This window comes from Ovis aries, chromosome 20 (genome assembly GCF_016772045.2).
Source record: "Ovis aries strain OAR_USU_Benz2616 breed Rambouillet chromosome 20, ARS-UI_Ramb_v3.0, whole genome shotgun sequence".
NCBI classification, from domain to species: domain Eukaryota; kingdom Metazoa; phylum Chordata; class Mammalia; order Artiodactyla; family Bovidae; genus Ovis; species Ovis aries.
Window position 1 is genome coordinate 38690551 of NC_056073.1, and position 27652 is coordinate 38718202.

The following is a 27652-nucleotide window of genomic DNA, read 5'->3' on the forward strand; positions in this document are numbered from 1 at the left end:
GGTAAGAGTGCATGCCCTACAGTTAGATGGCCTGAGTGTGAAACCACTGCTTTCAAGTTATTTAAGCTAAGACTAAGCCTCAGTGTTCTCATATATAAAATGGGCACAACTAGTGTGTACCCTAGTATTGTTGTGAGGATTAAGTAAAATAATTAATTGAAAGCACCAGGCCTAGTGTAAGTACTCAATAAATGTTACCCATTAGTAGTATATATATTTTACATATATACAGAAATGAAGGACCTATAAACAAAAGACACTGTTTATAAAATTCAATGAATAAAAACATCTTATTTTTGTTTATGTTCCTCTCTTCCTCACTACGTCTTAGTTCCCAAATTTTGATCTATTTTACTTTAAAAGGTACACAGGCTTCCCTCGTAGCTCAGTTGGAAAAGAATCTGCCTGCAGTGCAGGAGACCTCGGTTTGATTCCTGGATTGGGAAGATCCCCTGGAAAAGGAAGTGGCAACCCACTCCAGTATTCTTGCCTGGAAAGTCCCATGGACAGAGGACCCTGTAGGCAGGCCACAGTCCATGGGGTGGCAAGAGCTGGACACAACTTAGCGACGAAACCACCAACCACCACCATAATTTAAAAAGAAAAAGCATTCATTTCTTCTCAGTAAAACCCAACAAATAAATCTCAGGCACACTATCTGGTCGCTATTGAATACAGGAATCTGGGTTAGACAGTCACTGGACAAACTGAGTTCTCAAACTAGTTTAATCACAGCACAGTTAAAACATTAAGAATCAAAAGTCTACGCAAAAAAAAAAAAAATGCATAAATCCACGAATGATCAAGACTTGTCATACTACCATTTTTTTCAATTAACTTAAATAAGGAATGAAAAATGCTTAGCATAACTAAGTACTCGCTAGTATATGGATCCTACAGTTATCAGACATCTCCTTCCCTGGTCCATATTTACTCCACACACATACTCACAATAGCATGAGAAATAAATAGGACATACCTACAGATAAGGAATTGAAAGTGGAATTTGAAAGTGGAGAAGTGTTGTTAAGATACAAGTCCCACATATATGATCTTAATCTTGGGGAAAAGCTTTGAAGGGCTTGTAATCCTATTGCTTCACTACATAAACTGTGATCCTACTGTTTACACCAGGGCTTCCCTGGTGGCTGAGAGGTTAAAGCATCTGCCCGCAATGCGGGAGACCCGGGTTCGATCTCTGGATCAGGGAAGATCCCCTGGAAAAGGAAATGGCAACCCACTCCAGTATTCTTGCCTGGAGAAGCCCATGGACGGAGGAGCCTGGTAGGCCACAGTCCACGGGGTCTCAAAGAGTCGGACACGACTGAGCGACTTCACTTTCACTATTTACATGAACATTTGTAAGTTATGGATTTATGAACATCACATGTAAAAACTTTCAATCTGCCATCTACATCAACTTTGAGAAATCTTGATACCAACGTTATAGGTGGTTTTTCTTTGACTTAGTCTTCACTATCTCAAAATCATTATGTTAATATAGGAACAAATATACTGTATACATATTCTGAAATTCATTACAGCTCTTAGCCATTTAAAAAAATTGCCATTAGTCCTACAGCACTCATTATGTAGCTGGATAAAGCACTGCTGCTGCTGCTGCTGCTAAGTCGCCTCAGTCGTGTCCGACTGTGTGTGATCCCAGAGACAGCAGCCCACCAGGCTCCCCTGTCCCTGGGATTCTTCAGGCAAGAACACTGGAGTGGGTTGCCATTTCCTTCTCCAATGCATGAAACTGAAAAGTGAAAGTGAAGTCGCTCAGTCGTGTCCAACCCTCAGCGACCCCATGGACTGCAGCCTACCAGGCTCCTCCACCCATGGGATTTTCCAGGCAAGAGTACTGGAGTGGGTACCATTGCCTTCTCTGGGATAAAGCACTAAGTGGTTTTAGAAGTACTACAGTCTACCTTAATTCTTATACCCTAAGAAGGGCTTCTGGCTCACATTTTCAAAATAATTTACAATCTCTTTACATAAAACTTATAACCTACATTATTCATAAAATGAACCACGAATAAAGCATATGTAAATGTGTACACTGTATATGTTAAGTATTGCAGCAAAAATATTTGCGTCTAATGTGCGGTTTAGGAATGCAAATAAAATCAGTTCAAGCAACATCTGACCATGTTACTTGGGAATGCAAGCACTCTCAAAGGAAAGCATAATTTCTGGAAATTTCATCAAACATTTTAACCCAACTGTATACTGAAAAACATATTTTTGATTGCAAAAGAATGATGTAATCCAAGAAATGGTTAAGAGGAAATGAAAACATTAGCTATGAAAGCCGTTAAGAAATCTGTGTGGTCTGGGAAAAATATGATTGAAGATTTTCAGAGTAGTACATTTTCACCTTTAATTATACCATTAACAGTTATGTACCTTCATTCTTTTTTGACACTGTAATTTCTTTATTTTCACTGTTGCTGGGTTCTTGGGGCCTCAAATGGAGGAAAAAATTTTAAATTGGGAGGACTACAGTTACTTATGCTTTTAAATATAATCTTAGAAATACTGACCAAGTGTTAGTTAAACAAATTAGTATACTGGAAGTGCTTTCCCGATTTTCCCTCAAATTAATAAACACACCTAACTTTAAATATAATCAATTTGTTTCAGGTTCAGTATGACCTTATAAGCATAGTTCTTCCTAATTTTAAGTTCATAGCTTTGGTTTTCTCTTAATATGACAAAAAAAAAAAAAAAAGGAAAAAATGGTTGGGGGGGGTACCTAAATATGTGTGAATATATCAATGTCTAGATTTCTAGTTTAGTAAGTTCCAAGATTTTTTCAGAAGTAACTTATTAAAAAAACTGAAAAAAAAAAACCCATACAGAATCCATAAAAATATGAATTAAAGGACTCCAGGTTGAAATAAAAACGTATAGTGGCATTAACATAATTTTTCGAAACTGGACAAACTACTAGAAACTTCTCCAGAGACAACAGGGGCAAAAATTTCCCTTCGGGCCACTTAAAACTGCACCCACAAGAATCAACTTTCAGACATATGGATCCAGTTCAATTGCCCGAATGCTTTGTTTAGGACTTTCTCTGCACGGAGTATAATTAATTATTGATGGTCATTTTCTCCTGTACCTCCTGAAGAAAACCTTCTCTCCCACTCACCTTTCTTCCACTAAAGTCGGTTTAAAAAAAAAAAAACCACCAACCAACCAAAGTGTAAAAGCCTTGAGCTGTGTGTGCACTGGTGGAGTGACCGATCCTCCAAACGAAGTAGTGTGGACGCCTGCACGCTCTCCCGAAGGAAGGCCTAGCCTCCATCTGGCTAGGTTCCAGGTCACAGAACCCCCAACTCGCTACAGCTGGGCCTGTCTCTTCCTTCCTCTTTCACCTGCCAGCTGCTGGGCTGTTGACTAACAGCTACTGAAATCGGGCCGCCCCCTCTGGGTCCCGGGTCCCGGGTCCCGGGTCCCGGAGGAGTCACCCCAGCAACCTGGCAATGCCGATAGAGTCTTAATGCGTGGTCCCCGCGCTGCAGTCCAGCTAACAGCACCTGCGAGGCCGTACCGGCTTCTCGCCGCCACGCTCTCAAAGCTGGGAGGCAAGCGACCGAGTTCCAGCCCCCGGACGGTGGGTGCCCCCTTCCTCGCAGCAGCCTCTCCCCGGGTGACAGGGCTCTGACAGCCCCCAGGAGGGAGCCCCCAAAGGCTCCCTGTGCCACGGGCAGCCGCCTCGCTTTCCGAAAAGCTCTCTCGACTCCTCCGAAGTCGAAGCCGCAGCCTCCCCAGGCTCACCTTTGCGCTGGAGGCGTGCAAGGAGTCTCGGGGAGACGGCACCCCTGTACAGAAAGCAAACACTGTGAGGAGGTGGATTAACCCGCAACACCGCGAGGAATCCGGGAAGCCGGTCGCTCCAACACCCCAGGCCAGGAATCCACCCCCTCCCCAATTCCTCGGGCTGGGACCCTCCCCCGCACCCCTCGCCCCTTTCCAACCCGAGGACGGAGGTAGAGCCCCGAGGGACCAGTCCACCTCCCACCCAGGCGAGGAGAGCGGCTCAGGGGCAGGGGAGCTTGCACCCCGGCCAGGTTGCTTTGTGCAGAGCTGTCACCAGAAATCCGCCGCTGCCCCCACGCCCGCCCCCGGAGCCGCGCGTCCTCCCCGCCCCCCCCACCTCGGAGCACAGGCGAGACCGAGCGCGCCGCCCCGGGCTGCGGGCGCCTCTCCGGAGCCGCGCGCTGCGCGCACAGGACAGCAGGATCCGCGCCGCGAGCCGCAGCCTCAACTCGGCCGCTGCCGCCGCCGCCGCTTCCGCCCCTGTCACGACGTGACCCGTGGTGGGAGGAGCCGGCGGGACCGGGGAGGAGCCGGGTCCCCGCCTTCGCCTCCGCCGCGCGGCTCGCCCCGCCCTGGCCATTTCCGCCGCTGCGCAAAGCCAGGGCGCCTGGGGAGGCGGGGCGGGGTTTGTGCGCCGCGAGAGGGGCGGGCCCGGGGGCGGAGCTGAGTCGGGGGCGCGGGTCCCCAGCCGGTGCGGCCCCTGGGGCAGCGCCAGAGTCAGCGGCCGGCGGGCGGACAGCGCACGAGGTAGGGGCCGCTGGGCGCGGAGGAGGGTGCGGTGACCAACGGGCACTTTGCGAGTGTGAGTGTGTGATCGGAATCGGGAACGGGGCACCCCACGGTGTGCGCACCGCCCGGCAATCCGCGCCCTGAAATGGACTCAAGGAGCGCAGTGTTCTGAGTCCCTGATTAAAGTGACCTCCAAATCACTGTCGGGCATGGTTGATTTTAAGAAAAGAGAAGTACTTGCCAGAATAACGAGTGATGCGCTGGGGGCGGGGAAGTGGGAGAAATGGGGTGTTGTAAATATCCTGTCTTGCTCCATGGTAAATGCATAGGTGTATGCATATGTAATAGGAAATCACTGAGCCACACTCTAAAAATTTGTGCCCTTGAGTTTAAAATCTTCAATTTTAAATTTACTTCAGTTTTCTAAATTCTACAATTTACCAAAATTTTTAAAATAAATTTACTGAATTTTACTAATTTTAATTTAGGAAAATTTAACTTCAATTTACTAAATTTTCAGTTTGCTAAAAATTTTAAAATAAATTTAAAGCAGAAACATGGTTTTATCAAAAAGGTGAGGAGGAAACCAGACTTGGGAGAAGACCCAAGGAGATTTGTGCACATCTGCTATTTCTGTGTATAGGTAAGAATGATTATGAAATTAGCCTGTCCTGGTTCTTATAATTTTGCACTTTTATCTTGTTATAGAAGGAAATTTTTTCTTTCTCCAGAAAGGGATGTGGACAAGTTAAGTACGTGTTGAGAAGCTATGAGAACGGCTAAGAAATGACTAAATTATATTCATGATACCAAGTCTTTGTGAGAGGAATATGTGTGTTAAGTTGCTTCAGTTGTATCTGACTCTTTGAGACCCCGTGGACTGTAGCTCACCAGGCTCCTCTGTCCATGGGATTCTCCAGGCAGGAATACTGGAGTGGATCACCATTTCCTTCTCCAGGGGATCCTCCTGACCCAGGGATTGAGCCCAGGTCTCTTAGGTCTTCTGCACTGGCAGGCAGGCTCTTTACCACTAGCGCCAGCTGGGAGGAGAGGTGGTTGTTGTTAGTCACTCAGTCCAGTCGGAGCTAAACTATTCCAGGCTGCCCTTGTGCTTAGTTGCTCAGTCATGTCCAACTCCTACAACCCCACAGACTCGAGCCTGCCAAGCTCCTCTGTCCATGGGATTCTCCAGGCAGGAAGACTCAAGTGGGTGGCCATTTCCTTCTCCGGAGGATCTTCCTAACCCAGGGATAGAACCGTGGTCTCCTGCATTGCAGGCAGATTCAAAGAGAATATTGCTTTTGTCAGTCAGATTCTTTACCGACTGAGCTAGAAGGGCCCAATAGGTTGGCCTTGTTCCATGATAAAATGCTTCCCTTTTAGAGAACTGTTTTAATCAGGCTCAAGTTCAGGTGTCAAAATTTGTGGCTGAAAATGGAAATGGGAAAACTACAACTCGCTTTTCTGTACACAATATAGTCAGATACTCCTCTCACCTCTCAGAAGACTCAAGGATCACCTCCTGACATGTCAGGGCCTTTCAAAAAGCCATTTGTTAACAAATGTTGGCTGGAAAGTGATTTGTGTTCTTAATTCCAAGGGAGGTGCCTTCTCCGTTTAATCCTAAGCACACTGAAGCCCAATTTGTCATAAAGGGAACTTTTTCTTGAATAACTTCTTTTCCATGATGTTTGCTGTTCTCACAGATGAATCATTAAATTAACTCCACTAAGATTAGCCTGCTAGTGTAATCCAAACCAAATTAGTTTCACTAACGATTCACAGGATACGTTAGAACTATTGTGTTGTATTGTCCTTATGTAACAAATTTCATATTGAAAAGACAGACATTTTCCACATACCTTCAGGTAGATTTGCAGTTATGTTCACATGTCTTTTCTCCTTAGTTCTCTTTGTAAAGGAAAAAAAATTAGGAACAGAGTATTGCTCATCATCCAGTTATACTAAGGGTTAAATTGAAACCCCCTGCAGAGAGTGATATTTATTCACCAAGTGTTTCAGGACTTCAGGAAGGAAAATAAGAGTGAGGCATTATGTGTTTTGGATCAATGGCCCCTAGATAGCATGCTTCAGGGAGAATTATACAGTGGTCCCAGATTCCTGCAACTTTTTGTACACAGAAGTCACTAAAATCATTAACTTGAAGTATCTGTTCTTTGTGATTAGCAGTAATCTTTTACCAAGATGTGTGCTAGACTACGGGCTTCCCCAGTAGCTCAGCGGTAAAGAATCTGCCTGCGACGCAGGAGCCACAGGAGACGCAGGTTCAATCTCTGAGTGGGGAAGATCCCTGAAGGAGGGCATGGCAACCCTCTCCAGTATTCTGGAGAATCCCCCTGGATAGAGGAGCCTGGCGGGCTACTGTCCATAGGGTCACAAAGAGTCAGGCACGACTGAAGTGACTTAGCATGCATACGCACGCTAGGCTACATATTTTTCCTAGTTAAAAAAAAAAAAAAAAGATCTTATGTATACAGAACATACATATTAGGAGCATTTTCCTGGAGCTATGCTCTGAAAGGCCGTGCCCCTGAAAGACTCTCTCCTAGGCTATTGTCCTCAGTGAGGTCCCCAAATAAAATTGAAACTCATAACTCTTAGGTTGTGTGTTTTTCTTTAGATCAACACCTTTGTATGCATTTTCCATTTAAAAAAAAAAGTTTAAGAAAATTATTTGAAAATGCAGACTTGTGGGATAGAGGTGGGATACTGAATCCATGCATCTGCTTTTATTCCTTCCTGAAACTCCACCAAAACAACAACAGGATTTTTAAAGGCATAAAGGAAGGACAGAAGAGAAGAATAAAATTTCTAAATCAAGAAAGCAGATGGACAAGTGGTGAAGGATTTTGCAGACTGAAGAAAGCTAAATTCTAAACCAGCAATGGGGAAGCCAATGAGCAATCCTCTTGTAGTGTAGAATTGCCCAGTGCTCCCAAGTTAGCAGCACCAGGTATCTCTGGGAAGTGGAAGGGTCTGGTCTAAATTAAGGCAATTGTTTGAAATTTTGATTCCTGAAAAGCTAAGTTCCTGATCCCTTCCCCAACTTCCTGCTCCTCTCGGCATCAGCAGATGTTTCGGGGTTTATTCCCTGGAGAGGGTGCAGTCTTTGGACTGGGAAGATACAGTTCACAGCTGGGGATGGGAGTACCATACTGAAAGTACAGAAATTAACTGAACACAAGCAAATGAATGCTGGCACCTTCTTCCGTTTTTATCCTTTTCTCATGGGCGGAGGAGCCTGGTAGGCTACAGTCCATGGGGTTGCGAAGAGTCAGACACAACTGAGCGACTTCACTTTCACTTTTCACTTTCATGCATTGGAGAAGGAAATGGCAACCCACTCCAGTGTTCTTGCCTGGAGAATCCCAGGGACGGGGGAGCCTGATGGGCTGCCGTCTATAGGGTCGCACAGAGTCGGACACGACTAAAGCGACTTAGCAGCAGCAGCAGCAGCATGTGAGTATAGAATCACGGTCCCAAGGACTCAAGCTTTCAACAGGAATTAGAAGGTCCATTTATGGAAAGTCTTAAGTCCAAAAAAATAAAGATCATGACATCTAAGTTTCCAAATGATATCTGCTCACATCATTCTACAGTAAAGCTTAGAGTCAGTAAGCTCCATCCACAAACTTAACCTTGTAATCAGCTTTTTGGTATTTACTCTTAAATGTGAGTAGGTAATGGGGCTTCCCTGGCTGCTCATTGGTAAAGAATCCACCTGCCAAGCCGGAGATGCAAGCTCAGTCCCTGGGTCAAGAAGATCCCCTGGAGAAGGAAACAGCAACCCACTCCAGTATTCTTGTCTGGAAAATTAAATGGACAGAAGCCTGGCAGGCTACATACAGTCCATAGGGTCACACATGACTGAGTGACTAAGCAATTGCTAGGCATTTAAGGGCAATCACTAGTTTGGAAGACAAGACAAAACCAACAGAAAAAGTGACTCAGTAACAAACCATGCAGGTAAATAAAAGAAAATATTATAGCCTTTCTGTACATAAAATTAAAATGAAAAGAGAGCATCAGAAACAACAACAGAAAGGAGCTCTTAATAAGTAAAGACTTCAAAGCAGGAAAGAAAAACTAAGTAGAAAAATAAAAATAAGGTGATCTCTCAAAAAACAGGGCAAACGGTGAAGAGCTGGAAAATAGAAAAAATGTGAGCGATTTACAGTATTGGGTCAGAAGATTTTACTGCTGTTGTTGTTTAGTCTCTCGGTTGTGTCTTACTCTTTTGGGACCTCACGGATTGTAGCCTGCCAGGCTCCTCTGTCCATGGGATTTCCCAGGCAAGAATACTAGAATGTACTGTCATTATTTCCTTCTCCAGGGGATCTTCCCAATCCAGGGATCGAACCTGTGTTTGCTGCACTCCAGGCAGATTCTTCACCTCTTGAGCCATTTGGGAAGTTCTACAACCACATAAAAGGGGTCTGAGAAATAGAAACAGAAAAAAAAAGGGGAGGGATCAAAATCATCTGAATAATTCAAGACTTCTTCCAGAATTGCAAAATATGAACTTCCTGATTAAAAGAACTACACCAAACAGATGTAAGTGGACCCAGAGTAAGGCACAGAATTATGAAATTGCATAAACTAAGGGACAAAGAAAAGCTTTGAGAGAGAGAAAAATATTGGCCACATCAAAAAAACCCATCAGAATCCGAATGTCTTTGAATTTAAGCATTAACTCTGCAAGCTAGATGATAAGGGAATGATTTCTTCAGAATTGTGAGTGAAAATGTTTTCCACCTGAGAATTCTTACGCAGCAAAACTACACATCAAGGATGGGGAATGCTCAGTGGCCCAGTCACGTCCGACTCTTGGCAACCCCATGGATTGTAGTCCTCCACGCCCCTCTGTCCATGGGATTTTCTAGGCAAGAATACTGGAGTGGGTTGCCAGTGGGTGGGGAATAGTATGAAGATATTTTATATATGCAAAGTTGCAGAAGAAACCCTTTCCTCCCATACGCCCTTTCTCAGAAAGCTGCTGAAGGTTATACTTTACCAATGTAGGGGTGATAACAAAGAAAAGTGGGGGATAGCCAATTAAGGAAACAGGGGATCTAGCGCGAGATAAAAAAGAAAGTTTCAGGATGATGCTCAGGAAGGACCCCAGAAGGCCAGCTATGTACCAGGAGAAGAGAGCACCCACGAATGAAGGCTCTTCTAAGATGACGTTGATAGGATATCTGATAACTGCAGAGACTGACAGTGTACTGATAGGAGATTGGGAGAACTTAGTGCTGAATTAGTAATAAATACATAGAAATTTTATAAATGAAAAAGCCAGACAGTTATTAACTATAGATTTAAAAGGTTGCACAGGAAAGGAAAAGTAATCATAGAATTCTACATGGCTTAGCTGAGAATAGTATTTATCTAGTCATTGTAATGTATACTTGAAATATTTAATCACAAATATGCTATGTGTGTATGGATGCAATCGGAAAAATGAGAAGGTGATGTGTGTGTGTGTGTGTGTGTGTGTGTGTGTGTGTTGGCAAGTTGAAAGAGGGCTAAATGCTGATATTTTCTAGATGCTTCCTAGAAGTGAAAAATTAAGATACAAAATAAGCATGATATTTGAGTCATATTTTGAGATATATGTCAAGATTCAGCTAAAAGAACTAAAGATGGTTGCCTCTCAGAAATGGGGACCTGCTTTCATAACTCTGTTGAGCTCTGAATTGTGTACAACATAACATTGGTTAAAAACAATAAGTAAACATTAAAAGAAGTTTTCAAAATTAAAGAATGAGATGTTAAAGGGACTTCCCTAGTGGCTCAGTGGTAAAGAATCTGTCTGCCAATGCAAAAGAATGAGATGTTAGGAAAAGTTCTCAGCTAACAAAAGTTATACTGCCTGTTTATTTTTTTATCCTCTCTCTCTTTTTAAAAAAGTTAAACTCTTTTACTCTAAGATGTAATTCAATTTATTTAAAGATCTTTCCTAATATGGATTATGAGGTATGCCTAAACCATCAGACTCACTGAAAAGTAACTTTCATGTGGCTTTTCCTTGAATATTGAAATATTTTTTTTAAAGCTACATGGCTGAAAATATTAGGGTTTTATTTCATTTATCATAGAATTGAAATGCCCTTAAATGACAGCATTACAGACATTTTTCATTTTTAGGCACTGGGGACATTTGTTTGTGAGCCAGAGCCATCTACAAAACCATGGCTGATACAAGAGCGGTACTTGACAGTGAAGAGTACCCAGACACTGAGGTTCAGAAAGACCGGGTGCTGACTCTGGAAGAATGGCAAGAAAAGTGGGTGAATCACAACACTGGATTTCATCAAGAACAAGGACATCAGTAAGAAATGTTTATATTAAATGTGGGTCTATAACAGAAATGCCCCATCAGAAACTGACTTTGGAAATAGAAATAATAATATAGGTACACATTACTTGACTGATTTTTAAGATGCACAGGTTTAGTTTTTCACATTTGAGCATCTCTGAAGTCAGAATGCGTCTGTGGCATGTCATGGTTTAATTGACAGTGATATTTCTTCCCGTGGAGTATAAATCATGGTGCGACCTACAGTTGATGGCATCTTCAATTTTTGAAATATGTCTTTCTTTAATCCCCTGTAACATCTATTCATTGGTCATGTGTGTTTATACATACCCAGATGCTCAAGCTATGTTAATGCTGCTATCTCTTTATACTGAAAAGTAGTGGTGGTATGACTTCGCTTTCCAATAGCATATGTCCAAATGTTAAAGTACTGTCTACATGGTGGAAGAAGAGAAGTTGAGAGAAATTAATGTGAGCTACATGCTGAGCAATGTAATGGTAGTCGAAGTCAGCTTTGAAGCAGCAGCAATAGACGATGGCCCATTGCCGAGTAAAGTGGTTGTGACAGATGTTCCTTCGTCCAGGCAGCCACCCTGACTGCCCAGGGGACACTGTTACTATTATCACGTTTGCACACTGAGTAATAGTTGGGATATCTCCCAGAACCATCGTATGAGTTCTCTCTGTCGTGTAGATGGCTTTAGAACATGCACACAGGTGGTGGTGGTGGTGGTGGTGGGTGGTCCGACTCTTTTACAACCCCATGGACTATGTAGCCCGTGTAGCCAGGCTCCTCTGTCCATGGGATTCTCCAGGTGAGAATCCTGGAGTAGGCTGCCATTCCTTCTCTATCACATAGGTATACATTTTTAAAACATAGCAACTAACGAAAAATAAAATTTTGTTTTTAATTACTAACCAGGAAAATCCCAGGTTTGGGTCAGGTTAACCCCTCACTAGTTACATGACTGAGCAAGCTGCTTAATCTTCCTGTTTCTTCATATGTAAACTGGCAATTTTAATAACCAAGGTTCTCTACTGAGTAAAAGTTGTTGGGAAATATTATGTGAGATAATTCATGAAAAGTACTTAGCGTTATATGATTGTAGTCCTTTCCTCTGTGCCTTGGGCTAATTAAAACATTTTTTTTTCTTCTCAGGCTATTAAAGAAGTATCTGGATACTTTTCTTAAAGGCGAGAAAGCACTGAGGGTATTTTTTCCCCTTTGTGGAAAAGCAGTTGAAATGAAATGGTATGAACAGATAAGCATGAACATCCTCTCTTGTCTTGATGATAGATACTATGGGTGAATATTTAACAGGATGTGAGTTTAAAAAGTTCCTTTCTCAGGAAATGTACAGGGATTCTATATTTAGTAGACTATTACTGATGGCTTCATAGAGGTAATATTCTCAAACAGTGAAGACACTGCCGAAACAGAGGGGTGAATTTGTCTTTCTGTATTGAGTTACGAAAAAGAATTAGTTTAGAACCATTGAGATGGGAGAGGGAAGAATGAAACCAGTCTTCCTTCTTAAATCTCCTTCACCTTTGTGCCTGGTTTGGTTTTTGTAGGTGTTTTAGGAATGTGGCTAAGTTAATTTTAGATATTTTAAATAGAGGTGGACAGAAAAATGAATTACTGCTTTTTGGCAAGAATGTGTATAGTCCACAGTTCAACTCAACCCTCCCCTCCCTCAACCAGCACGTAGGAGTTTTTGTTTTCATGAATCATTGCTAATAAAACCAGTGATAAAGAGTTTCTTGTGAGTAATTCTCTGTGAAAAGAATTCACTTGAATTAACAAGCCACCCTCACTATGGATTACCCTAAAGTCACAAACCTGACAATTATTTCCTATACAGAATTTGTTGTGATGATTGATGTACAGATGCTATCTTATGTGCCAAGATGTACTATTCATTTATAAGCATGAACGCTGAGAACTTTGATCATCAAGCAGGAAAGAAAAATAAAATACATGAAAGCGATTAGTAAGTGAAAAATACGGTAACTTAAAAATGCTCTGTTCCCTATGTAAACATAGGTGGCCAAACCACAGAATCTGTATGCATTGGGAGTGGATCTCTGAGTGGGGACAGTGACATTTTTGCAGCCTGCCACCGCTCCCGCAACTTGTAGCTGAGAGCTTTTGCGAGTGGCTGCTGTGGCTTAAAGAGTCTGCTGCTGCTGCTGCTGCTGCTAAGTCACTTCAGTTGTGTCCAACTCTGCGCAACCCCAGAGACGGCAGCCCACCAGGCTCCCCCGTCCCTGGGATTGATTCTCCAGCCAAGAACACTGGAGTGGGTTGCCATTTCCTTCTCCAATGCATGAAAGTGAAAAGTGAAAGTGAAGTCGCTCAGTCAGGTCCAACTCTTAGCAACCCCATGGACCGCAGCCTACCAGGCTCCTCCATCTAGGTGGCCACAAAATTGAGAACATTACATCCTAACTGACTGACTGAATCAGACAAGAGAATTACTTTGGAAACTACCTGCAAGAAAAACATTAACTCTATGAACAGATTGTCTTATTGTCATAAGTGTTAACAACCTAGTTCTAGCAGAAGCTTGGAGGCAAAATTAGAAAACAGTATAAGGAAACAGCCGATTAAATGTGATTGCTGAAGGTTCCTTTAGACTTCAGGGTCTAAAGTCATTTGTAATAAGAATTCCAGAACTAAGCTACTGTAACTGTATGGGCTTTCTAGGTGGGTCAGTGGTAGAGAATCTGCCTGCCAATGCAGGAGACATAAAAGAGGAGGGATCGATCCCTGGATGGGGAAGAAACCCTGGAGTAAGAAACGGCAACCTGCTCCAGGTTACCTAGAATGTTCCATGGACAGAGGAGCCTGGCAGGCTACAGTCCATGGGGCTGCAGAGAGTTGAACATGACTATTATTGTATAAAAGTTGTTATGTTAGAGGATTTTTCACTTATGTAATAAATTTGTGTATTAAAGGTCTGTACAGGTATCCAATGTGAATAGATAAACTATTAGCTGAAACTCGAAAACATTAAGTGTTTAGGACATTTTCTTAGTTTTGGGGTTTTCTTAGGGCCGTGCATTACAGTATAATCCAGTCTGCGTGAATCTACCGTAGGCTATGCTTCATTTTTCCACATGTAAAAATTTGTACTTTTTGACTTCCTTCACCCATTTCACCCATCACTCACCCCCAGCCTCTGGCAACTACCAGTCTGGCCTCTGTACCTATAAGCTTGTTTTTGTTAGATTCCACATGTAAGCGAGATTATATGCTGTTCTTCACTGATTCATTTCACTTAGCATAATACCCTCAGAGCCCATCCATGTTGTCATAAATGTCAAGAGTTCAATTATTTATGACTGAATAATATTCCATTGGGACAGTAAAGTTTTTTTAATGTGTACCCCAACTCCCATCCCCATAAACTTCATGATTTTATTGCATGATTTTGCATGGTGCAGTGGTTTTTAAGAAGGCATGTATTGCATTATAGCATAAATGAGTTATGTGTTTATTTAATGTGGCATAAAAATCAATATTGTACCTGGGTATTTGTGCCACTAGTGTTGTTTTCTCTGAAGTCTAAGATCCCAAAACTGAATTCTGTAACCATAAAGCTAATCAGGAAAATAATAGCTATTTGCATATGGTAATGAAACAAATTTCTGGACAGAGTTTAGTGTAAATAAGTGGAAATTTTAACATTGTTACAGAAATGGATGTACTCCAGTACTATATCTGTCAGCCCCATGTGGCTATTTAAACTAAATCACACAAGCCACATCTCAAGGGCCCTCAGCTATGAGGTTAGTGGCTGCTGGATTGAACAACACAAGTAGAGATTCTCCTCTCATCACTGAAAGTTTTAATGGACAGAGCTGATTTCGAGAAATTGAAAAGCATATCAAATTCATAGGATGCTGTTAAATCAAAAACTCTTCCAATCCAGTCCATTTGTAGTAAATCAACATTCTAAGGTATAATTTTCCAAGCTTTTAAAATTTCCCCAAGGTCCTATAAACCCTTTTCTCAGAACTCCACATAGCATAGGGTTTGAGAATATATAAATTGTATTACATAGAATATACAGAGAATATAAAAATCTGCTTGCTATGGATCTACACGTTCTGTGAAACCCTGTGAGCCTGAATTCATACAGATCTCTTAAAATTAAGGAAAATATATGCTCATTGGTGTATGCCCTTTTATTTAGTATTGTACTCGAAAGAAAACTTTAAGTGTAATTATATGATTTTATGCAGGTTTGCAGACCGAGGACACAGTGTAGTAGGCGTGGAAATCAGCGAACTTGGGATACGGGAATTTTTTATGGAGCAGAATCTTTCTTACTCAGAAGAACCAATTATGGAAATTCCTGGAGCCAAAATATTCAAGGTGTGTTTTGGTTTTGGCAAATATTATTTCCATACCCCCCCCAAAAAGGTTTTTCTCAGCATGAGTAAGTGAAGGCACTATACACATCAGATGACCCCTCTTAATCTTCAGATTTACCAGGACTTTGTATAGCATAAGGAACATAAAAAGATAGACCATAGCTAGATGTGAACAAATAGACATGAAAAGCCAAGATCAGAGCTTATTTGTCATAATTTTGGTTTGGGTTTGTTGGCTTTTTAATTTATCAACAAATGTTTCTGAGAACCTGTCAAGTGCCACACCCCGCGTAAGACACCGAAGAGATGAAAACACGGTCCCTGCTCTAAAGAATCGCTTAGCTTAGGAGAAAAGAGAAGCATAGGAGATTGTTTGTCATACAGGGAGCTCAGTGAAACGACTTGGGGTATTAAGCAAACCGAGAAGGAAGTTTCCTAATCCAGCCTAAGGGGAGCTTCCTGAAGTGTGATGACAGTTAGGACTGGGACAGGCAGGGTGTCAGGTCAGCCAGCTCAGATGCCCTGTGAAGCTGGTACCTCATTCTGCACCACAGGGTTTTAAGTAGGAACGTGACAGCCAGGATTTCTTTTGCAACCAGCTACGGTGGCTCAGATGGTAAAGCATCTGCCTGCAATGTGGGAGACCCAGGTTCAATACCTGGGTGGGAAAGATCCCCTGGAGAAGGAAATGGCAACCCACTCTAGTACCCTTGCCAGGAAAATCCAATGGACAGAGGAGCCTGGTGGGATGCAGTCCCTGGGGTCGCAAAGAGTCGGACTGAGCAACTTCACTTTCACTTTCACCCTTGTAGCCTCAAGGGAAGTGAGTTTGAAGGGCGGTAGCCCCCTGGCAGAGAGACCAAATAGGAGGTTGTGAGCAGTGGTCCAGGAAAGAACTTGAAGGGCTGCACTAGGAGAGCGATGGGGTGCTTAGAGGAACAGATGGCTTAAAGCTATGTTTAGGGTGTCACACTGGGAAGGCTTTGGTGATTAACTGAATGGGAATCCAGAGAGTGATGAGGTTACATCTCCAGCTCAGATGACTGGTTGGATGGCAGAGAATAAAGGAGAAACAAGTTGAACAGCAGAGAAAATGAGCGTTGTTCTGGAGATGATTAGTTGAAACGATGTGTGGTATGATAAGGAGGTACTGGCAACTGTCTCCAAAGCGTGGGGGAGCGTCTGGGCTGGAAATGATAGATTTGAGAGTTGTCTTTTGCCTGTGACCAGAATGATCCAGTGAAACTGCTGCACTAGCTTGGAATAATAATGTGGAAATAAACAGAATCTACCCGAATGAGAACAAGTAGAGACTGTTTGTTCAGAGGGAGTCAGCCAATTGCATTTGACAGAGGCTCAAAGCCTGGCAGTGGGGTGGGAAAGCTTCCTGGTGAAAGATGTGAAGGCTTCAGGTGCGATCGGCTAACTTGGAGCAGCACCCCGGTGACTGCTTTGGGAAGCGTGTTTGAGTTGGAAGAGAGGGGGAGGAAGGGTGGTGTTATAAATCATGGAGGATGGTGGTCAATTGACCACCGTCCTGCAGGGTTGTGGTTTGACTTCCCAGGCTGCTTGCTGCAGAGGCCATGGGTCCGAGTTCTCTTATCAGACATGAGTTGTTGGTACGTGCAGTCTGGCCACTGTGTGTTTGTACATTCAGTCTCTCGCAAAGTACTCGCTTCTAAAGATTGAAATTAATCCCTCAGGTCAGTAGGAAGCTTGAGAGTACTTTTTTTTACAGCTTCCTCCCAGGTCATTCTTAGATCATCTAAGAATCCCAGTTGCCTCGGTCCAGAGAAGCTAGTCCTCCTGGGGGCCATGGTTCTCAGCCCCAGTTGCTGCTGCTGCTGCTGTCACTTCAGTTGTGGCTGACTCTGTGTGACCCCATAGACGGCAGCCCACCAGGCTCCCCCGTCCCTGGGATTCTCCAGGCAAGAATAATGGTGTGGGTTGCCATTTTCTTCTCCAATGCATGGAAGTGAAAAGTGAAAGTGAAGTTGCTCAGTCACGTCTGACTCTTAGCGACCCCATGGACTGCAGCCCACCAGGCTCCTCCGTCCAGGGGATTTTCCAGGCAAGAATACTGGAGTGGGGCGCCATTGCCTTCTCCGTCTCAGCCCCAGTGGCACCTTTCAAATTGTCTGTGGATCTTTTAAGATTCCCAGTGCTCAGGCTAATTAAGTCATAACCTCTAGAGGTTGGGCCTGGCACCAGGTCTGTGTAAACCTCCCCAGTGAGTCCCATCTGCAGCCCGAGTTGACATTCATGGGCTGTTCTCCTGACCTCTAGACCCCTCCTCCTTGTGTTTCCAGACAGGTCTGCAAAGACCTGCGCTTCTCTCATCGTAGCCTCCGTTGGCGCCTCATTTCAGAATAAAATCCAGTATTTTCAGGTCCTTCAGTACCTCTCCTACCCTGCCCCTCCCCTAACCCCAGGCTCCTCACCGCCCACCACCGTGACATCAGCAGATGCATCTAGCCGGTTTGTCCGCGGCTGCCTTTTGTTCCTCCTTTCCCCGAGCGAGGGCAGTGAAGTGAGGCCCCGCTCTGTCCGCTCTGTTCCCACAGTTCTGGGCACACAACCAGAGGAGCACAGCCCATCGTGTACCGTGGTGGCTCTCTGTTCCCACGCCTCGCTGCCCCACCAGGCTGTCCTCACCGGGGTCAAGGCCTGTCTCAGATTTACTGCAGTCTCTAGAACCCGGGCTAATCCTGTCCGCTAGACGCTTGGGAAATAAATGCTGGTCGGCCAGTGAAAGAAAGAGAGAAACTGGGGGGTCAGCAGAACTGCGCTTTTAGAATGTCTGCCTGGTAACTGAGCAGTCTGTGTGCTGTCTTTAGGGAGTTAAAATGTCAAGACTCTGCTAAAGGAAACCTTGCTAAAATTTAACAAGTTCCAGAGTGAGTAAGTGCTAACTGATCTTCAGGGTTAACCAATATCTGATTTTCCCTTTTTTTTTTGAGTTGATCCCAAAGAATTCCATACTGGTTTTTAATTTTTCTAAGTGCCATTATTTTCAGTTAAAAAATATTTGCGAAAGTTGCAAGGTGCAGGAAGTGAGAGGGGAAAAAATCGAGAGGAACTCACCGAAATGATTGAAAATCACTGTTCAGATGGTGGCAGGCAGGTTTTTTTCTTTATTATGTAAATTCTTTATAATGTGGTCCGTATTTATTTTACAACTTAAAAAATAAACATTTAACAAATGGTGTGTAAAGATGATTTGCCATGAAATTATGTCCTTTATGTTTAATTACATATTCTTTCTCTACTACCTATGCTATGTTTTGTCCCCTTTTTCTTTTTTTTTTTCTCTGACCATTCAGGTACCTCCTAATACAATGGATTTTTTATTTTTTACTTTTTCATTGCAGAGTTCTTCAGGGAACATTTCATTGTATTGCTGCAACCTTTTTGATCTTCCCAGGTAGGACTGATGTCTTCCTCTCCACTTTTAAAAATCTGAGTGTTTGCTAGACAGTCATGAGGTAGGTTAAGAATCTTTTTATCACTTCCATCCAATTTGCAGTAGTATCCATGAAGCATTCATTTGAGTCTGTTCTGCAGCTGTTTTTACTAGAGCCTACATGTCTGCACACGTGATATCTTTGTCCTTGGGTAACTTCTAAGCTCTGGAAAAATTATTTTGATCCTAGGAAGGTAGGGAAAAGGAGGGGGAAGAAAATGTCTTCCACTTCACACCTGTGTCTGTAATGGAAATGCATTTCAGTCTCAGATGGACAGAGGAGAGATCTCTTCTGAGAGTTCCTGATACCTGTTCCAGGGGCTGAGAGCAGAGTTGTTGCAAACTGTCCCTTGTGCTTCCTTTATGCTCCCAAGTCCAAGCTGCTGCCACCAGTGCCTAGAATTAGGCGGAAATGGACAGCTACACACACACACACACACACACACACGTGTACACACGTGTCAACACATCCCTAGAGATTCTGAGGGAAAGCATCTGTGAGATCCCAGTTCCTTAACTGCTGGTGAGGTTCCAGCACATACCGTGGGGAACCCTGTCTTGTTAAAGATTCGGTTTTTCTTACATAATTTTTTTTTCTTTTTCTTTCTGGTAGAGCAAATATTGGCAAATTTGACCGGATTTGGGATAGAGGAGCCTTAGTCGCTGTTAATCCAAGTGATCGCAAACGGTTAGTGATTTGGTTTCTTTAATTATGTTATTTCCCCCTCTCCCCTTTTTAGCCTTAATTCAGTATCTCATACTTTTTCTGGTTTCTAGAAGATTCCTAGACTTTTACTAGTTTGGAATAGCTTGTTGTATTTGAAATTAGAAGACCTGTATCTAACAGCATCTTGGTCTAAAAAGTATAGGATTTGGTCACGGGGACACAGGGGCAAGACTTGTGGCCCTGTCACTTCTAAGCAGTGTTACTCTCATCAGAACAGTCAGTTCCTCTAAGCCTCAGTTTACTCCTCTGTAAACCTGTAATATTTCTACTCATACCACCCTCCTCACTTCCACTGACGCAGCCAGCTAATAATATTTGTTGGCTTGTTGCCATGTGCCAGACTTTGTTGAAATTCTTTATGTCGATCAACAAGTTCATCCACAAAGTAGCCCTGTGAGGTATTAGGCCATCATTATTCCCATTTTACAGATGAGGAAAGTAAGGTCAGAGAGGTTAAAAGTTATATGTCCACAGGGTAGCAAGCAAGTACATGACAGAATTGAGATTCAGGAACTTCCCCGCTGGTCCAAGGATTAAGATTCCACACTTCCACTGCAGGAGATCCGTGGTATAGGAACTAAGATCCCACATGCTTCACAGTGCAGCCAGAAGATAAAATAAAATAAATAAAAATAGTTAAAGCCACGCCCATGCCTTGGCCCCCTCATATGGTTGTTGTGGGAATGGAAAGAAATGACACGTGCAGAAAGTGCCGTGTCGACCCTAAATGACAGTTTAAATATTAGCCGTTACTGCATTAGGGCTTTTGATCTGGATATTTTGAGTGGCCTTTCATCTGTACCTGGTCTTATTAGAAAATTAAACTATGAGAAGCCGCACTGAGTGAAATGTGATCTTTCCTGTGTGCTTTCCAACCCAGATGTCATTCACAGACTCATGTGGGTATGGCACATAAATATTGAATTATTTAATTTTATGGAGGCAGACTCATAGCACGTGGCAAAAAGTGAAATGAAATCTCAGATTTTAAACGTGAATTGTTTGACAAATTAGGCTTGTTGCCACACCTCATCTTTTTTTAATTAGACCATGCCACATCCTCTTAATATGTCTTTTTCCCTTTTCTTTCTGACATTGCGCCTCTCTTCTTCCTTCTCTGGGACCCTTCCCTACCTCACATGCTTGAAAGTCATTGTTCCCTGAAGGACCATCCTTAGTGGGACTGTTCCTGCCTCTCCCCTGTCCGCCCTCCTTCAAGGATTGCTTCAGCTCTCCTGTTACTGGAAACTTTCATTCCAGTGTTCAACAAATACACGTTAAGCTCCTACTGTGTCTAAAAACACACGATGTTGGGGAAATAACTGAGCAAGCGCGCGTTGGTATTGGCCCTCGTCGTTTCTGTATTTCCAGTTCTGTTCTTTTCTGAAAGCTGCTGTGGAAAAAACCCAAACAAACTTTTTGGCCAACCCCAAATAGATATAAAATGTTAACGCACAGTAAGTGAAAGTGAAGTCACTCAGTTGTGTCCGACTCTGCGACCCCATGGACTATAGCCTACCAGTCTCCTTCATCCATGGGATTCTCCAGGCTTCAAGAATACTGGGGTGGGTGGCCATTTCCTTCTCCTAACTCATAGTAAAAGCTTAATAAATATGTGTTGAGTCAATAATTGAGAACAAATTAGACTCAAAGCCAGGGAAATGCAGTTTCCCAGCAGCCACTATTGCCTCCTCCATCCTAGAAATGAAGGCCTTCCAAGTGGCCCCTGAACCGTCTAACTCATGGTAAGAAAGAGTCATGAGGCTCCTCTGGAGCTCTTAGAGAATCTAGTTCCAGTTTGGCCGTGGACTCTATTTCTGGTGCCCTTCTTCTCTTTTCTTCCCTTTCAGCCATCTCTATGTGTGTGAGAGTGTCTGTGGTCACAGCCCCAAGAACTCCTGAGAACACTGGCCTTTGTTTCCGGAATAACTGTTTATTTTGAGCCATTGGACAGATCCACGACTTTATCTTACATTTAAGATACTTAGTGCTTTATCCCAGTTCTGCCCTCAGTACTGGGTGTCTTCCTGCTGAGATTACATGTGGGTGAGAACTGCTGTGTTTTCTGCTGTGACTCTTAGGCCTTTTGTCTGACATCAATCATATCTCTCATTTTTCTGAATTTTTGGAAACAAGTTGAGAAAGTCTGCATTCCAAGAAGAAAGATGCTGGTGGGCCCCAGGACACCCTGCCGAACCCGTCTGACTCATCACTTAATGGGGACAGCGAGTTCTTCCTTCTTAAAAATGATAATCGTAACGTTAAGACAAGAAGGTTTCTGCTCAGAAGTTTGCTTAGGGCTGGTTCTTTCACATGCGAGGTAGAGCGACCAGCTCAAACCAGCTCGAGGTTTAGGGGAGTTTATGTCGTGGATGCCGAAGGAAGAAGTCACTGACTTCTTAATACATACTGTGCTTAATACAGGTGCTTACAAGTACATACCAGTGCCTTTCTATGCACTTTCTATGTGTGAGCTCACTGAATCCTCACAACCGCCTGTGCGTTCACTGCTAGTCTTATCCCCATTTAACAGATGGGGAAACTTGAGGCACAAAGGGGCAAAGACTTTATCAAGCTTACACAGCCAGTAGGTGGAGAGGTTGGACTTTGAGCCTGGGGACCTGGTGGAGCCTGGCCTCCTAATCCTCACCCTGGACAGCCTCCCTGATTTCTCCCAGGGCTCCGGACAGGGCCGGCATCACAGCTGGACCCGGTGGAAACCCGTATGCCAAGTGCAAAAGCACCTTACCCAGAGCTGTGCAGCCTGTTGGCCTCTGTCTGTCTCTCTCACGGCCACTCACCTCCTTGTGTGCATGTCCTCTGTCCTCCTGCCTCAGCACTCGGCTTTCTCCACTGACCACTCCTGTTCACACGTATCTGACTCACAGCCCTTAGCCTTCTCAGCTCCAGCCACCACCCGGCACAGCAACTTCAGTGTTTAGTTCAAAGACCACAGCAAACCACCAACTCTTCTTTTTTTTTTCTTTTAAACTTTTTATTTTATTTTAGGGGCTTCCCTGGTGACTCAGTGGTAAAGAATCCACCTTTCGATGCAGGAGACACGGGTTGAGTCCCTGGGTCAGGAAGATCCCCTGGAAAAGGGAATGGCCAACCCACTCCAGTATTCTTGCCTGGAGAATTCCATGGACAGAGGAGCCTGGTGGGCTACAGTCCATGGTGTCGCAAAGAGTCAGACACAACTTATCCACTAATAACAGCAAACAATATTTTATATTGGAGTATAGCCCATTAACAATGTTACGATATTTTCAGGTGGATAGCAGAGGGACTCAGCCATACATATACATGTATCCGTTCTTCCCCAAACTCCCCTCCTGTCCAGGCTGCCACATAACATTGAGCAGAGTTCCCTGTGCTATACAGTAGGACCTTGTTGGCTATCCATTTTAAATACAGCTTGTGTCCATGTCCATCCCAAACTCCCTAACTATCCCTTCCTCCATCCTCCCCCTCTGCCCCTGGTAACAGTAAATTTATTCTCTTAAGACTGCGACTCTGTTTCTGTTTTGTAAATAAATTCATTTGTATTGTTTCTTTTTAGATTCTGTAAATAAGGGATGTCATAGGGTATTTATCCTTCTCTGTCTGACTTACTTCACTCAGTATGACAACCTATAGGTCCATCTATGAGCAACTTCCCTTTGGATCTAACTCAGTTTCCCAGTGGAGTCATCTGATTGGTCAAATTCATCATTCTGTCTCCTGGTTGGTTTGCTGATGGGCCCTGTTAGCATCTGGTCCCCACTCCGAACCCATCAGACACGGCTGGGAAGTGGTATTGCCTGCCGCCCAGGACACCTGCTCCAAAGGACAGTTGCAGTAGCACTCAGGGGTCATGCCATACTTGCAGAACTTTAATGTTCTTGAATTTTGGCCTGTTTATCAGTCTTGCATGCGGGCGTGCTAAGTCACTTCAGTTGCATCTGACTCTTTGTGACCCTGTGGACTGTAGCCCACTGAGCTCCTCTGTCCATGGGATTGTCCAGGCAAGAAGACTGGAGTGAGTTGCCACGCCCTCCTCCAGAGGATCTTCCTGGCCCAAGGATCGAACCTGCATCTCTTATGTCTCCTGCACTTGGGAGATGGCTTCTTTACCAATAGCGCCACCTGGGAAGCCCATTTATGAGACCTCTCCAGCTAAAAAGAGGAAAGGGGTGGTTTTGTGCCTCTTATCTGAGCCCCTGGCGACCACCCCATCACCCAGAATATTTGTTAGACTGCAGCATCCCCAGCCGCACAGCAAACGTACTGACTCAGTCTTGGGATGACTGACGCCCAGGCATCTTTTCTTCCCATAGATGCCCAGGTCATCTCGATACGAGCCTGGTCTGGGAACCACTGCCCCAGAACTGACAGTGCTTCGGGAAATACATGTTCAAAGCTGACCAGCCTCCGGGGTCCAAGTCACTCTGGAAGGAGCCTCTCCTCCACTTTATTTGATGTCTTCTGGTCTGAGGGGCTCCTTCCTGAACCTGGCTTCCTTTTTTTTTTTTTTTCCGGTCTATTCCCCGAGGCATTTGGATCTTAGTTCCCCTATCAGGGATTGATCCCACGACCCCTGCTTTAGAAGTGCAGAGTTTTAACCACTTGACCTCCAGGGAAGTCCCAAGAGCTCCTTTTGATTCCCATCTTCTCTATCTCCCAGCTTAGGTGGGTAACATCATTTGCTGAGCCCATTTCTGGCTGTTTAGAATAAGACTCGACTTCATGTGATTTTTCGGAGAATTAAACTCAGTAACAGATGAAAGGAAAGCTGGGCTTCCCTCCCTGCGTCTGGTCTCCCACAGGCCTTGACTTTGTAAAGAAATGTAACGCGTGCCTTTTTGTATTCTTTTCAGCTACTCGGATGTAATGTTGTCCCTGACGAGACCTGGGTTTCAGTACCTCTTGTCTGTTCTTTCTTACGATCCAACTAAACATGCAGGTAAAGTTTCCTTTTTGTTCTTTTTCCAGTTGCCTTGTTTCCTGATTTCTATGACGGGATAGCATTATTTTCTCCTACTTTATCTCATGGGAGGCATCCTGCTTATATACATGAAGTCTGTGTCAGCCATGATGGGGGGGGGTGGGATGCGTTGGGCTGATGCCAACAAATACAAATACGTCTTCATAGGAAATAGGGTGAGAAGCGCACGTGGGAAGGTAGGAGGTGGGCAGGAAAATCTCTGAACTATTCCTGCATTTTAATTGCTGGAATTTTATAATTTATTGCATGTTAAAAATGTTCTCGTTCGGTCACTAAGTTGTGTTCGACTCTCTGTGACCCCATGGACTGTAGCACGTGTTAAAAATAACTATATTTTTTGAATGTGTAAAAGGGATGTTTTCTTCTGGATTCATTTAAATGCGTTTGAACATTAACACTTGACCTTTTAAGTCATGGCTTTTCAGGAAGAAGTGAAAACCAAGTGCATATACTTTGAATTTGTAAACATTCCCGTTTTGATTTTTAATGGAGCTTTTTAAAAAGTGCCTTGTTTTATACAAATTAATGTTAGTGGGTTTTTTTTTTTTTTCTGTTTGAAGAAGTCAGATCTTGAAAACTCATTAAAAGATGAGACCTACTGGCTATAATTAAGTCTGAGAACAGTCAGATGGAAATAAAAACTAAGGGAGACAGATGTCAGCCCTGCAAATGTGATCTGGCAACTTACCGACCAGAGAGATGTTAATACATCTTTTGTTTGTGTGTTGTGCGTGGGCTCAGTTGTGTCTGCTCTTCGCGACCCCATGGACCATATAGCCCACCTGGTTCCTCTGTCCATGGGATCTACCAGGCAAGAATACTGGAGCAGTTTTCTGTTTCCTCCTCCAGCGGATCTTCCTGACCCAGGGATGGAACCTGTGTCTTTTATGTCTCCTGCACTGGCAGGCAGGTTCTTTACCATTCTGCCACCAGAATGTTATTGACTGAGCCATTTCAAAATTCACGTGCATAACAAATCGCCAGCCACAGGTGTTAGTTTCAGCAAAAATCCCCCAGTCAATAATGTGTTAAATTCCCTTCCTGAGCAGTAGGCCTAAGGAAGGGCCTGTGGGAAGAAGACAGAGCAAGCTCTGTCTGGGGTGGAGGCTCAGAATACCTTCTAGAATGGGGAAGAAGCTGTTTCCTTTAAAGTGCCCGCAGCAAAATGGGCAGAGTGTGTAGAATGAGGGACTGTGCATGGTCGAAAATCCGTATTCTGGAAGCAGCAAGTCCCAGGGGAATTTGTGCATGAACTCCACTCTCACATCCCTTTTCCCAAGTCCCATGGCTGACTCAGCATCTCATGGAAGCTGGAGGTGCGCGTCTGCCGTTACCAGTGGTTAGCTGGTCTTTGGTATAAGATGTGCAAAATAAGAAGCAGAAAAGGTGTCCCATCCTCACCTGTTTGGATAATCGAGTTGTATGTGGAATGAATATCCCTAGGTCATTGGGAATAAGCTGAGAAGTGGGCCCTGAAGGTTTGTTTCTCTTTAGAATTAGATCTGTAGAGCTTACTCTTCACCATGCTTCTCTTTTACTTAGGTCCACCGTTTTACGTTACAGATGGGGAGGTTAAAAAATTGTTTGGTAAGTTATAGATATGTGCTATAACTTTTTAACTAAAGTCAACAGTTTTGAGCTGTTAGCAAACCATTAATATCTAAAGTACTTTCAAGTCCAAAACCATTTTATTGGAGACTCTTTTAATCCCCCCAAAAGGGACCCATCTCTGTAATATGCCTTTTTAGCTAAATGGTACGTTTATGTTAAAGAGATCTCAATTCTTCTAGAGAGATTGTATATTTATTTTAACTCTTAGGAGTTAAAAAAATTATAATAACCTTCAGAGTTGAGAAAATGTACTCTTAGTATTTCCCCATTTTCATTAAAAAGAAAGGAAAAATCTTCAGTACACACAGTTTTTAAAAATCACTTGATATGTTTTTGAAGAATTGATTGTATTCGTCATAAAATTTTAACTTGCCACTTTCTTTTTGTTTCAGGTTCAGTATGCAATATTCAGTGTCTAGAGAAGGCTGATGTTTTTGAAGAACGACATAAAAGTTGGGGAATTGACCAGATTATTGAAAGGTTATATCTATTTACAGAAAAGTAAATGAGACCTAAATAGAAACAAATAATATCAAAATGTTTTTGAACAATTGAAAATTGTGCTAAGGCTTGAAAATGGGTGACTTTTGGAGGAAAAAATTGTTCGAAAATCATACCACAGATCTTTGCTAAAAAATGCTTATGACTTTTTAGAAAAAGCATATATTTTGGAAAGGAGTGTATGACTGGGAATAAAAGATTATACTTGTATGTCTTACAGATTGTAAGAATTTTTTACAATCAGCATGTATTACTTATATAATTAAAGAAAAAAGAAATGCAATGTATGTAACAAATATAATAGAAAAAATGGTATCTTTTTGAAGTTTAGAAGTATTGAAGAGATGTAACACTTTTAATAGGGTTCAAGGTAAAAGCTAACCATCTAAGACATTATAATAAAACATTAATTTTTACTATAAACCGTCAAATTGTACTAAATCCTAGCATTCCTTTTCACATTTTTCTTCTTATATAATTTTATATGTGACAGAATGAAGAAAAAAATTTTTAAACTAATGAAATTGACCACTCTATATGGAACAAAATATTTTTTTCCCAAACTGTAAAAATAAATTATTTTTAGAAGTTTTTTTCCTGTGTTGGGGAGGTTTCTCTTAATTTCATCTTGTTTAAATGATGAAGTCTTCAGAAGTGAAGGTGTACTTAGGGCTGGGTTCGTGTCTGTTCATTATGAAATTTTAGATTCAAAACTTTTCATTTTTCACTAACAGTCACATTTTGTTAAATCAGACATTCCTCTCTTACTGCACCACCTAATACCTAAACGATTTAGCTTGTTTAGCTCATTTTAGTAGGCTGGGGTGCATTATTAAAATTATTTACTGGTGTGTGTGTGAAAACTTGAGAAGCATTGACATTTCCAGATTCTCATTTCCAACCATATAGCTCCAGCTCATTTTTCTGTGGGTGCTCGAAATGTTCAAGCGTCTACCACTTACCCCTTACCACTTACCCCTCACTGCCGATCCCTCACCACTGGAGCCGAGCACGTGGTGCAGCACAAGTTTATGAAATTAGATAGGCGGGTGAGTGCTGGAGGACAGGGTACCCTTGGGGGAAAGC

General features: G+C 43.1%; 2 protein-coding genes across 7 annotated transcripts in view; one reads left to right on the forward strand and one right to left on the reverse strand.

The window, feature by feature from the left end:
• KDM1B (lysine demethylase 1B) overlaps nucleotides 1-4327 on the reverse strand; it is a 42792-nt gene extending 38465 nt beyond the window's left edge. Inside the window, exons 1-2 of one of the 2 annotated variants that reach the window (XM_015102829.4) lie at nucleotides 4163-4327; nucleotides 3784-3827 (exon numbers count right to left, since the gene is read on the reverse strand). The gene's annotated coding sequence lies outside the window, so the exon portion shown is untranslated. Of the gene's footprint in view, nucleotides 1-3556; nucleotides 3828-4162 lie in introns of those variants that run through there. The other variant, XM_042237021.2, reaches the window with a different exon arrangement.
• Nucleotides 4328-4490: 163 nt separating this feature from the next.
• TPMT (thiopurine S-methyltransferase) lies at nucleotides 4491-27159 on the forward strand. 5 transcript variants are annotated; one of them, XM_060403476.1, is made up of 10 exons: nucleotides 4491-4572; nucleotides 5129-5197; nucleotides 10706-10906; nucleotides 12054-12146; nucleotides 15146-15278; nucleotides 18649-18701; nucleotides 19354-19428; nucleotides 24327-24412; nucleotides 25997-26041; nucleotides 26458-27159. In XM_060403476.1, exons 3-10 carry the CDS (start codon nucleotides 10767-10769, stop codon nucleotides 26568-26570), a joined length of 738 nt encoding a protein of 245 aa, XP_060259459.1. In that variant the 5' UTR covers nucleotides 4491-4572; nucleotides 5129-5197; nucleotides 10706-10766; the 3' UTR covers nucleotides 26571-27159. The 5 variants fall into 5 exon arrangements, with proteins under 5 accessions (XP_060259459.1, XP_011956630.2, XP_011956627.2 ...); XM_012101240.4 differs by having other exon boundaries at nucleotides 10723-10906; XM_012101237.5 differs by lacking the exon at nucleotides 5129-5197.
• Nucleotides 27160-27652: the final 493 nt, after the last annotated feature.

Coding starts and splice junctions, on each gene's coding strand:
- TPMT (XM_060403476.1), top strand. CDS start 10,767: ATGGCTGATACAAGAGCGGTACTTGACAGTGAAGAGTACCCAGACACT. Junction 10,907..12,053: donor CATCAAGAACAAGGACATCA/GTAAGAAATGTT, acceptor TTTTCTTCTCAG/GCTATTAAAGAAGTATCTGG. Junction 24,413..25,996: donor CGATCCAACTAAACATGCAG/GTAAAGTTTCCT, acceptor TCTTTTACTTAG/GTCCACCGTTTTACGTTACA.